Source organism: Eumetopias jubatus, unplaced genomic scaffold, assembly GCF_037043125.1.
Source record: "Eumetopias jubatus isolate StellerSeaLion01/CBP00866 unplaced genomic scaffold, mEumJub1_p1.0 scaffold_6, whole genome shotgun sequence".
NCBI classification, from domain to species: Eukaryota; Metazoa; Chordata; class Mammalia; order Carnivora; family Otariidae; genus Eumetopias; species Eumetopias jubatus.
The window spans coordinates 21334819-21347500 of NW_028274812.1; the positions used below are offsets into that span (position 1 = coordinate 21334819).

The 12682-nt window shown below is 38.2% G+C and overlaps 1 protein-coding gene across 8 annotated transcripts in view; it reads right to left on the reverse strand.

The window, feature by feature from the left end:
* The window catches only part of UTRN (utrophin), a 500702-nt gene that overhangs the window by 56629 nt on the left and 431391 nt on the right, over nt 1-12682 (reverse strand). For all 8 annotated transcript variants that reach the window (XM_088023855.1, XM_088023858.1, XM_088023856.1 and 5 more), the window contains 3 exons: nt 11211-11272; nt 9464-9538; nt 2905-3106 (listed from right to left, as the gene is read on the reverse strand). In XM_088023855.1, coding sequence (XP_087879981.1) covers nt 2905-3106; nt 9464-9538; nt 11211-11272 — 339 coding nt within the window. The remainder of the gene's footprint in view (nt 1-2904; nt 3107-9463; nt 9539-11210; nt 11273-12682) is intronic.

Genomic DNA, 12682 nt, shown 5'->3' on the forward strand with positions numbered 1-12682 from the left:
ATGCAGAATATTAGGAGTTGGATACATGTTAAAACTTGAAAATAAGTAGTAAACTTACTATAACTTAAAAAGTACTTTTTTTTTAGATATAGCTATATGGCAGAAATAAACAAGTGATTATCAAAAAAACCTGAGTATTAATTCCCTATCTACCACTTATATGCAATAGGTGGCTATGGATAAAGTCTCTTATCTCACTGGGTCAATTTCTTAATTGGTAAAACAAAGAGGGCAGAGTAAAATGAAGAGGGCAGAATGGAAGATGGAATGTCCTCAAAGTCCTTCTCCTTCTAGAATTCTATGATCTCCTGTGTGTGCATCACTCATTAATTCAAGAGCTGCTTGAATATACTTCAAGAGCTGAAAATATCTGCTCTGGCTGTATCATACTACACAAAGTAAGGCGGTCAAAAACATATGGTTAATGAGCAAATATCAAAATAGCTAAATGAATGGAAAAGTTACATCATGGTACCATTTCCAAGGTTCAGAGACTTCTTAGGGTCCAACACGTTCTAGTGCATTGGATCATGTAGATCACAGTTCCATCAGATTCTCAAAGAAAACTAGTAACCTAAAAATTGAGTTGATAACTCTTGTTTACATAAACTGATAAATTACAGTTGTTAGGAGAAATTTGGGCAACGAACTCTGGCCATCTGAGACTGCCATTGTATGCTTAACTGTGTTTTTTTTTCCTTAGGTTAATTCATGATATTCCTCTCCAAGACAGAAAACCAGACTGAATGCATACACCATTCTGACCCAGCACGGTCTTCACTGTATTTCTTTGCCATGGAAGGGAAATAAATCCTAAAAGCCTTTTTCCCTTTAAAATGGAAAATTTCAAGAAACTGTTTTTCTAAATAAGAAACAGTACCTTAGTATAGCATTTCTCATGTGTTCACATTTGATGATGGAAAGTGGAAATATGCCAACATTTGATTCCCTAGAATATGAATCACAACATTTCACATTCTGCTTCCTTCACAACTAAGTGGCACTATTTCCTTCTGCTGTCCAGTGAAAACAGCACATGTAGGTGTTACATGTTATGAGTTAGATCCTCCTAAAATTCATGTGTTGCAGCTCTAACCACTTAGTACCTCAGAATGTGACTGTGTTTGAAGACTGGGTCTTTAGAGAGGTAATTTAACTTAAAATGAGGTCATAGGGTGGGCCCCAATCCAATATGACTGATGTTTTTGTAAGATTAGGGCACAAACACACATAGAAAAAAGACCATATGAAGACACAGAGAGAAGACAGCCATCTATAAGCCAAGGAGAGAGGCTTCAGAAGAAACCAACCCTGCTGGCACATTGATCTTAGACTTCTAGTCCCCAGAACTGTAAGAAAATAAATGTCTTTTATTTAAGCTACCTAGTTTGTGGTACTCTATTATGGCAGTCCTAGCAAACTAATGTAGTGTGTTAGAACTAGAGGAGGGTGATTTAACACCTCTCCAGTTCTTCCTGAAATTATTACTCAAAATATGCATCTCTGTCATACCCCTGTGGTGCTTAACGAAGTTCTCAACTAAGTAGTCTATGAATTTAGCATTCTTTTTGGGTCCTCAAACTAAGTTACAGGCTTTGTAGTTAAAATACCCAACTGACCATCTATTTTAGTGAATTTACTATATAGAAAATGTCTCTTTTGGAGGTTTAAAAAATTGAAGATCAACTAAATAGTGAATTAATGCTAACTGTCATATTTTACCCTAGAAGGATAAAAAAGGATAAAATGAAATGTATTAAAAGATACCAGATAGGGATATCATAAATCCCACATTCATTATTATAACTGAGATTCATGCTACCTATCTGTTCTTCAGTGAGTTTCTTAAGAGTCCTCAAGTACACGATGGCTATTTAATTATTTAAAAAAAAAAAACTTCGTTGTGATATTTGTGAATATTGAAAGATAACAAACTTTTCTAATCAAAAGAAACAAAATTTTAATTAAATCATCCCTAAAGCTATTGTTGTCACCATTTACTTCTTATATGGAATCCATCCACTGCTAAACACATGTACATTTTATACACTATCATCTATCTTCTTGCTCTCTAAATCAAATAAACGGATGACAAACACAAATTTTCATGCAGCTAATTAATGGAAAATAACTTTTAGGTTCTGAGAGAAAAATCAACAGTTCTCATTTTCTTATTTCATCTTTGCATACTTTAACCCCCTACCAGAAGAATGAATAATTCCTAATGTTTTGGAAATGTCAGCCCACAGCACGTCTTTCTAGAATTGATTATTTCACAAATGCACTATCACATTCAAAACAGCCAAATTAATGGCGAATGAGTTATGCTGGAAGTTGAGAGTGCTCTTCATGTAACAGTGAGCATCTAATTAAATTACAGATATTAGAGTGTCCTATAGCATAAACTATTTAAAACACCACATATACACATAACCACCATTACAATAAATAAAGCTAATACCAAAAGACAAATTAAATCCCTTTAATTGCCATTCAAATGGCTCTTAAGTTGTCATACAAAAATTGCAAAGTGGATTATTATGAGCCAATTACTGTAACTCATAACAACAAATATAAATTTTTGTCTTTCAAAAGAAGAGAGGAGGATATAGGACTTATTTATATTAGGCTTCCCCTAGCCAATGTGACACTACGAATCTGACAGTATTTATAAATTGAAGCAAAATCTTGAGATAATAGGTGGACATTCTTTTTTGTTATATTGTTGGTTAAGAGTTCAAATTTTGGAAAGTCATTCTTTTCAACAATTAACATAAATATTTCCATTAGGAAAAGTACTTTGAAAGTACTTCTTAAAAAACTCATTTCAAAATTTAGACATTTTGCATTACCAATATATTTCATTCAATGATTATATTTTAAGGAGAAACAATGCAAACTTACGTGTCATATACATTGAGCAACCAGTTGAGACACATATCCACACAGAGTGGAACGTTGACCAGATCCTTATGCATTTGTTCAAGGCCATCATAGGTTGTTGTCAGACAGTTGATGACATCTGGAACACTAAGCAGCTGATCGTTTTGGTTCAGTTTGTGCTGCTTGAAAACTTCATTTGTTGTATTCAACTCTAGGAGATCCACTAATCAGGTGAGAGAAAGGAATATGCACAATCATTACATTACATAACAACACTGAAACAAAAACATTTCCCATCTTAAGTATTTAGCTTGATTCTCCAACTTAAGAATCTATCCTTTCTAGCCAATTTCAATTTTTAAAGAAATAAATAGCATTTCCATTCTTACATTTCTAAACTCTTTATCTGTAATCTCTTATTCTCATGCTTTTGCATCTAAACTCTGTTACTTTTCAATCTGATCCCATTTTTTGCTCTTTGGAATATCAATTCTTCCTACTTTCCTTTTCTGGCTTTCCTCTCTTCAGGCTTTTTCTACTTTTAAACATAGGAAGGCATAAATAAATCTAGTCCACATAGCAAAACATCTAAAATATGGCACTGCTCTTCTCCTAACTCCTGAGAACAGCCTGCTCACCCCCTCCCAGGCATCCTTTATACCACGGCCAAACCAATCATTCTGTTTCTCAACATGTACATACATTATGACATACAAAATTCACTGAAAATGTGCAGTTAAAAAAATGGGTTCTGCCAAAAAAAAGTAGCTTTTTACTGTCTGCTGAACAAACCTGATCTAGAATGCCCTCCAAATCTGGCCCTAACCTGGTTTGCTTCCCATGATGCTTTGGCATAGAGGCCATTTTAGCTACATGGGATTTGTAGAGGTCCACAGTACAGGCCACATCCATGGGCCTTTGTGTATTTGCTCCCACTTTTATGCTTCATGTGCAGGACATCTACAGTGGGACTGGCCAGGGCTAGAGCAAGATGGGCACAGAAGGATAAGCTGAAGCCCCCGCTCTCAAAGATGGCCAGTCAGAGAGGGAGAGTGAGCGTACTGATAACTTTACTAAAGGAGTGAAAAAGCAATGAGAATACATAGATTTCTAGGACAGCTATTACCATAGGGGAGTAGAAGGAGCCTAAAAAAGGCTCCCTGGGCAGGTGGGGTTTGAAATGGGCCTTAAAGAATATAAGATACAAGAGACCATGTAAAGCAAGGAAAGAATTCCAGGAAGATAGAACTGCTTGGGAAAAGACAAGAATTCAAGGAAGTCTAGGGGGCTCTCAGAAATGACAACAGCACTATGGATGGTGTGTGGCTTACACGTGGGCAGCACTGGTCATGCTGAGGCAGACACTTGGCTCTCAGGGGTAAGCACGTGTTGTGCTAGGGGAGATCCTCATGGCCCAGGAGGAAAGGTTTAGACAAAAAAGAACAAAACTTACATAATCTTTCTTTTCAATCAACTTTGAGTCATTATTTAGCTAACTGAGAACAGGGAAACAGTGTAGAAATGACTCTTCTAAATCTAAAAGATAGGGGTTTGGAAAATTACAGAACCTATATGAATTTAAGGTCTGCTCATTGAAATTCCTGCTTTATAAAATGTTTTCCCTATCTCCCTATTTAACTTTAAAAAAAAAAAGATTTATTTATTTTTTTATTTTAGAAAGAGAGAGGCAGAGGAAGAGGGAGAGAGAGAATCCTCAAGCAGACTCCCCAGTGAGCACAGAGCCTAATGTGGGGCTCAATCCCAGGACCCTGAGATCATGCCCTGAGCCAAAATCAAGAGCCGGATGCTCAACCAACTGAGCCACCCAGGTGCCCCACCATATTTAACTTTTTAAATTTAAAAGAAATAAGGTCAGGGGAACTTTTAATTTTAATATAGCCAACTATTTCCTCCTTGTCTGATGCAAAACTATCCCCTCAGAAAATATAATGACATATTTTGACAGTTAAATAAAATGAACGAATAGCTTCCTTTGTATTTATCTATTTTTAACCACTGAATAACCACTAATTTTAAATTTTTAAAGACATTTATGAAATGTGTCCACTCTTGCTGCTTAAATACCATAGAATAATTTTTTTTCAAGTTACCTATAATGGAAAAGAACTGCTTTAAAATTATACAGATTAAAATTATTTCTAAAACAACTCAACACGGAAGACTTCATTTAAAAAAGAGATAGAAAGAGACAAAAATAAAACACAAGTCTGGATAATAGGTCAATCTCTTTCCTTCCGATATCAAATACATCATTGGTAAAATTTTAGCTAATTGCAAAAATAACTTGTGTAAGCTTCACATGAGTTAGAGATGGTATCAGAAAAAAAATTAAGAACCATCTGGAATCTTCCATATCACTTGTACCCTACTTCTTGGCACTGTACGTTATTTTCAATTATAAACTTCCAGAGGGCAGGAGGAAAATTCAAACTCATCCTTCACAGTGCTTGACAAAAAGAAGTGCTTCATGATGGTGGCAACAGAACTATAATTCCACACAGACACAAAGAAACATATTCAAATACTGCCAAAATGCTCTAAGTTTTCTGAATTCCAACGCTAATTATGTCAGCAACTCAGCACTGCTATTGTATCCACACGTGGCATAAAGTGACAATAGACCAAATTCCAGAAAGACCATTTCTTGGATCGTGCTGCCCTTGCATTTCTTCTAGAACAGCCTCCTTTGTGATACACTCTGTAGCTGTTACAGTAATTTGCACATCCCACAGATGATCATGTCTTCAATTTTTAGTGATTTACTTTGACACTTCGCCTTAGTGCCTAAGCCAGGCATCCATCCTTCCTGCAATGTGTCACATTTAGGTTCCTTTAAAAAACAGACTACATTTAAATCACACAAAATTATGATTTTCTCTTTTCAAAGGGAGACAAATGACAGCTCGGTCATGTGGCAAATGAAACAAACAGCAGAACCATTTTCTAACCAACTTTCAGGCTTTTTTTTTAATCCCACATATGAGGCACAGGGGATCGAATGGAAATGGATCATCACTCTCCTGTTCTGCAAAACCACACAGTTTAGCACCTGACCTTGGGCTTCTGTAACTCTTAGGTTCTTGAACTGTTTAACCATTCCTTCTTTTTTTTTTTTTTTAAGATTTTATTTATTTATTTATTTGAAAGAGAGAGAGAGCACAAGCAGGGGGGAGCAGCAGAGGGAGAGGGAGAAGCAGGCTCTCTGCTGAGCAAGGAGCCTGATGTGGGGCTCGATCCCAGGACTCTGGGATCATGACCTGAGCCGAAGCAGATGCTTAACCAAGTGAACCACCCAGGCGCCCCTTGACCATTCCTTCTTAACACCTCTCCTACCTCCTCTTCTCCAGACACCTCAGAAATACAGATGGTGCTCAAGGTCTTGCATCATTGCCCCTTCCCTCTGTAATCCTGATACCCTCACTCACTGTCAATACTTCAGTAATCCCTTCTCACTGGATGGCTCCCGATTCTGTTTTCTCATCCCCATCTCCTGCCTGAACACCCGACCCACATTCCTGCTGTTCTTTTCCCAAACAGAACTCTCCTATTCTGTTTCAGGGACCTCTACCTTAATATGTCCCAAATAAAGGTCTTATTATGTTGCAATCCAGTAATGGTGTTACCACCTTCTATGGACTACGAGTCTGCAAATCCTGAAATGTACTAACACTGTCCTTCTTTCACCCTCTGCCGGTTATCAACTAGCAAATCGCCGCAGTTATCAGTTCTTTTTCCTCCTCACCAATCCATACCGTCTTCGCCCCCCCATGACCGACACCCGCCAGCTTAGTCCCCATGATCTTTTACCTGAACCATGTACTTGTCCCTGTTCACGTGGTCCTCCCTTCCGCCTTAGATACCGTCTAAAGCATACATCTGCATCTGGGCCTATCTCCTAACTCCCACAAAAGAGAAAATGTGCTATAGCACCCCACTCCATAAAAAACAAATGCAAACATTAAATGCAACATTTTGAGAGCTTGAGGAACAAAAAAACTAAACGAATGAGAAAAGGTTTCATGGGAAAAAAATGACCTTCCAAGTGGATCTAAACTGATTTTAAGGACATTTCTGAATACTGGATAGTTCATAACCCACTCCATTCGGACTCCACTACGTTCCCTGAATGCCAACCACACCTCTGATGCTTATGTACAGAAGTCCCTTCCTCCTTACCCCTGATTTATAGCCATGTGCCTAAATCCTATGCGACTGCTAAGGCCTGGCTTATGTGCTTCCTACTCAAGGAAGCTTGCCTTGTTCTTCATGGCAAAGACCATTCCATTCTGAGGGCAAGAGGAATCTGCTGAAAGCGTGTGTCCAGGCATAACCTGCTATCTCTGAGTGTAGGTTCCTGGAGTGTGGGAACCAAGTCTCTTTACGTGGTCTTATCTCCTGCACAATCATGGAGTCCAGTAAATGAATGAACAGTGACAAAGCAGTGACAGCACACCCTCTACATGAGGACCTCATGCTGGGTGGGGGTTTACACAAAATAAGACCACCCCTGACCTGAGCTGTCCGCAGTGCACTCCTCCTGATATTACCTATCACACAAAGGCAAGCATATGGCGCCTAGGTGAGAAACAGTCGTTACAGGCAATCATAAAGTTCTGGAAAAATTGGAGGCAGGTGGGATTAGCTTGTAAACGTTTCCAAAAGAAGTAAATTTTTAACAGTGTCTGGGAGGGATAAAGGGTTATAGACCTTTGCGGAGGAAGGGTCAGGGCATTTCAAGTAAACAGAGAAGATGGGAGGAGGAAGAGATTAATCATGAACAGGTGAGCTGACAAGTGGTGCAGAGGCCCCGGGCTGACGAGCAGTGGGGGCAGGGGCAGCGGGAAAAGTGAGGGCCAGGTGGCTCCAAACACATCACCTCGAATATTTACAATCCAACGCAACTCAGCGCTTTTCTTAGTATGCATTTCTACATGTCATGTAGCTTGGAAGGGGGAGGCCTTCCTCTTCTGCTCCTCTCAGGTTTGAAGGAATGAGCTGAAGGAGGGAGATTTTTTCTTGAGAACTCAAAAGAACCAGCAGAGGAAAATATCAAATGTGTTGATATGTTTATCTGGCCAGAAGTACTACTGAAAACTCGAACCACGTTCATCATGACAAAAAAGCAGTCTTTGGTCAATGGAGATTTTGTGGCTGAGTCATTTGTCCTCATTTTATAGCTCATCAGGCCTGAGAAGACCTTCCAGATCTGTCAGCTGGATACTGGACATGCAGCTGAGCCTCTTTCAAAACTGCTGTCACCACGGACTCACTGAGCTCACTGAACATCCCTTTTGTATGCTCCTAATTCACTTCCTGTTCCCTTCTGGCTCAACGTACAGATCACTGGCCAGGCTGTGTTGGTTTTACTGGTTTGTACTGGTAATTCTGCACCAGTTGCTTCCAGTTATCTGGAAGTTATCTGCAGATTATGTGCATCAAAATCATCTAATTTTTTTTCTTTCATCCGTAAATCTGGAGGTGTTTTTTAGCCCTGAAGACCTCCCTTCCACACATAACTTAAGTAAGTTCTTCCTATCTTAAAGCTTTCCATGGCTGTGGGTTTTTTCTGAATGATTTCTACTTCTCTTCCCTCACCTCTCCTCATGTAACCAGTTCAAAATGTAATTCTAATTTCTACTGACCTTTAAAGAGCAGATTTTTAACCTTAATATATGATTTTTTGAAGAGTAATATTCAAAGCTTCACTGAACTGCCTAGACATGTAACAACTGTTAACAAAAGGTAGCAACAAGAACACTTGGAATTACTCAAATTACCAGGCTGTAAAAATATGGGCGGATGTCAGTTTCCATATTAACTATCTGACAAGGCCTACATGTTCTTTGAATAGACTCAATCAGTAAAACTATGGCACAAAGAGAATTCAGAGAGATTAAATCTATATTATTACAAGTATTCATATTTCTGTTTAAAGTTAGGTTGTTTGGGCATGTGTGTCGGGAGGGTAGGGAGGAATACCTCTTTGGTAAAATGCTTATCACAGAACATTACCCAGAACAAACTCTGCAGGAAAAGTTCATGTTGATAAGACCAAACATCTCAAAATATATTTAAATAAATCCAGAGCCTCTTAGCTAATTTTCTAGGTGCCAGTTCAAATTTGGATCAGGAATATTATTTTTTAGTATTTCTTTATTATATGATTGCATTGAATCATACTGTTTGGAATCCTATACCTCCAAGTGAATACAAAGTACTAAGAAGGCAATGATCTACTACTTTGATTTCCTGATTTAATCCCTTTAAATTGGGTGGCAGCATAATTTTTGCAAAAGCTTTTTATGTTACTCCTGTATTTTGGCTAATTTTGGTCTCCAACTGAGAACGGCATATGTTCATTTGTTTTACTACTGCATGCATGCTGATGGGGCAAATAATAGAGTATTTATAGAAACACAGCCAATTACTTGAGTGAGATACACTGCAAATGAGATTAACTACAAACACATCACCCTCTTCATTTATCTCTGTCTCAAAAAAAAAAAAAAAAAAAGGCAATCCAAAGAACAGAGTGATTAACTTCGGTAGAATAACTCACAACACAGTGCTTTTTGTAGTCTTCGGATTTTGATGGCCGTGCGGTAGGCAGAGAAACGTACATTATTCAGGTCAGCTGAAATGGAAAAGGAACACATTCAAAGGCAGGCTTATTACTTAACTTCTGTTGAATGGCAAGAACGTATTTGTTTACTTCAGATGATGGAAAAGTATTATGTCCGTTCTCACTAAAAAGTCTTCTCTCAAAATCCACAGCATTTATTTAAGAGAGTAATTAAATGTTCATTAGCACCATAGTGAGATACATTCCAAAGCAGTGCTACACAGCTTTCAAGAGAGCATTATCCAATAGGAAAAGGAGGGGAATGAGGAAAAGGAAACATGGCCTGTTAACTTCTGAAGGCTTAATAAATCCATCACACTGTAGGTGCAGGGCCCTTCCTTCTCTGCTGCCAGGAGGGACTCTCCTCCCGGGAAATCTTCCTCAAGGACAATCAGTTTTCTGTCAACGAGGCTGTTCCTGTCACTACTCCTAAAGCTAGTCTTACTTCTTCCAACCTGATCTATTTGCTTCTTCTGCTCTTTTATGGATATGCTTAAAATTATCCCATAATCTATATTCAGATCTTTAGAAACAAGAGGTTAAATGTAGTTAATAATACTGTATATTTGCAAGTTGCTAAAAGAGTCGATCTTAAAAGTTATCACAAGAATAAAAAATGTTATAATGACATGAGGTGATAGATGGTTAGGTAGACACTCTGATGGACAGCTTCATAATACATTCAAATATTGAACCATTATATTGTACACCTGTAACTAATATAATCTTATATGCCAATTATATTTCAGCTAAAAAAACAAAACACTTTGGTATCAAAGTTTGGTACTAAAAAAGATTTGGTATCAAGTTCAAAAAAAGATACCATAATTTCTTTCTCTGTGTCCTGAAGACAGAATTGTCTGTATTAGAGACTGTTGAACTGGAAGCAAACTCAGAAATCATCAAGTTTGTACCTTCACTTTACAAACGAAAGAAAGCCCTGGCTTTTCTCTCATTTGTTCAGCTTTCGTTAGCCGCCCTCACCCATCCAAATGAAAGCTCAACAGATGCCTGACATTTAAAGAGATCAAGAGGGGTGCTCCCTCCCTGCCAAAGTGGGAGTGGGTGTGAGAACCTTCGGGTGCTTCTCTCCCCTCCAGCAGTGCCTGAGCTACCCAAAGAGAAAACTCTTTCAAAACCACTGGACCAACCTAAAGGAAGCAGGCTAGGTCATCAGTTCAAAGTCATATTCTACCAGAAATCTACAAGATTAGAATTCTCGCCTCCTGTGTTTTCTTACATTTTTATATTAAAATGATTTTAGCTTTTCATGACTACTTCATGAAAATGAACATACGACAAAATGAAATTAGGCAAGCCAATTTCGTAAGATAAACTGAACAAAATGTGAGCTAACAGGAAATTTAAAGCAATGAATTCGAGGTTGCTGCGCTGTCATTGTTTTTGTTTTCAGGCAAAGCTGAAGTTTAAGATGACTCAATATGAGGGAGCTTGCATTCCTCCTTTTAAAATCAACTTCATGCGATTTCAAACCACGTGTTCTCTCAAGAAGAAAGGTAAAAACTGTTTCCTGCATTGCCCTCAGAAATTCAACTGCTTTTTCTATGTCAGTGACACAATCTTTTAAACATACCATGCCATGTCGGAAAAACGGGTGCTTAGTTTCCGATTAAGAATATACAGTTATCAGTCGTTTAGGTTAATTAAATAAAAGAGCACTCACCAAGGGTTTGAAAGAGTTCAGTCATTTTAGGATGATCCCAACAGGTTGTCTGTGTTTGGTGGCTGGGGGGAAAAAGGGTAGTATATTTAAATTAAAGAACATACAAAATAATATAGGTCACATAGAATGTATGCAAATAGAATGTTTATTCTAAGTTTTTAAAAATACATGCAAAATGATCCCCATGATGGATCATTCTGAAACCGATGTCCAGTTATTATTTGGACTTTTGAAACAACAATAATAAATTTTTATTTGAGCAATTATGTTGTGAAAATATAAGTAAAAAATGTTGTTTTACCTCTTTCGAAAAGATTTACAACTACAAATTAAAACCCAGATATGAAGTGTGACCCTGGGGCCTCAGGCTTGATGCAGCCAAATCAATGTAGTTTCCAGAATAACTCTACTTGTGTTAGGCAGATATAGATCCTCATTCAGAATAAATCCTCCGAGAGCAGAAGTGCTATGAAGAGTTGCTAAACTTTAGAAGTCCTAATGAAATTTCCAAAGAACTGAGAAATGAAGAGTTTAACTCTGAATAACATCTTCACCTCACAGTCAAGTGAGGCTCCCTCCTCTTTAACCTCCAGTCTCTCCTTCCTTGGTGTAAATTAGTCCTTCTCCCCTGTGGGGGCTCGCTCAGAGCCCTAGAATTGATATAAAGATTATTTCAAGCTAAAGACATCTGAGATTGAACAGATGTAGAAAGAGGTCTTTTCAGAGTTTCCTTTATCTGACTAAACGCAGCAACTTCTGGGAAACAAGGCTACCATAAATCCTCTCTCTGGAGGAGTTTCATGGCTAGGAAGAAGACAGCAAAACTACTTGCACCTGCATCAACAAACATTATCACAAACTTTCTTATCTCGTGTTTATTCTCCTAAAAAGCCCATTTATCTTTCCTAAAGAAACCTATTGGGTCTTCACAAAGGAGCCTTTTCTCCCCAACTTCTTTCCCCTGCTAAGCTAGGTACATATGCCCCCAATTCTAACCATTCCTTTGAGTTACTCATCACAGTATGTGCATTGCATGCATAAGCAAATGCTCTTCTCTTGCTAATCTGTCTTTTGTCAGCATAATTCATAGACCCCCAGAAACTAAACCTAAAAGGGTGGAGGAAAAGTTGCTTTTCCTCCCTAACACCCCCTTCTTGTGTATCTGGATTCTCTACCACCCCCCCCAAAAGGGTGGAGGAAAAGTTGTTTTTCCTCCACAACACCCTCTTCTTGTGTATCTGGATTCTCTACCCCCCTTCTGCATGAATCTCTTGCCAATGCGACTTCATGCTCCTCTCAGCAATCAGCCTCCCTCAGTTAACCAGTACTTTTTGACTGACATTCAACAGTTTTTCTCATGATGCTTATTCTTCACTTAAGAAGCAAGTTTTACATTTTCTCTTTTTCTGTAAATTCCAAAACTAAGTCACAGAATTCGAAGGCTTTCGGAAATAAGATGCAGGTAGAACAAA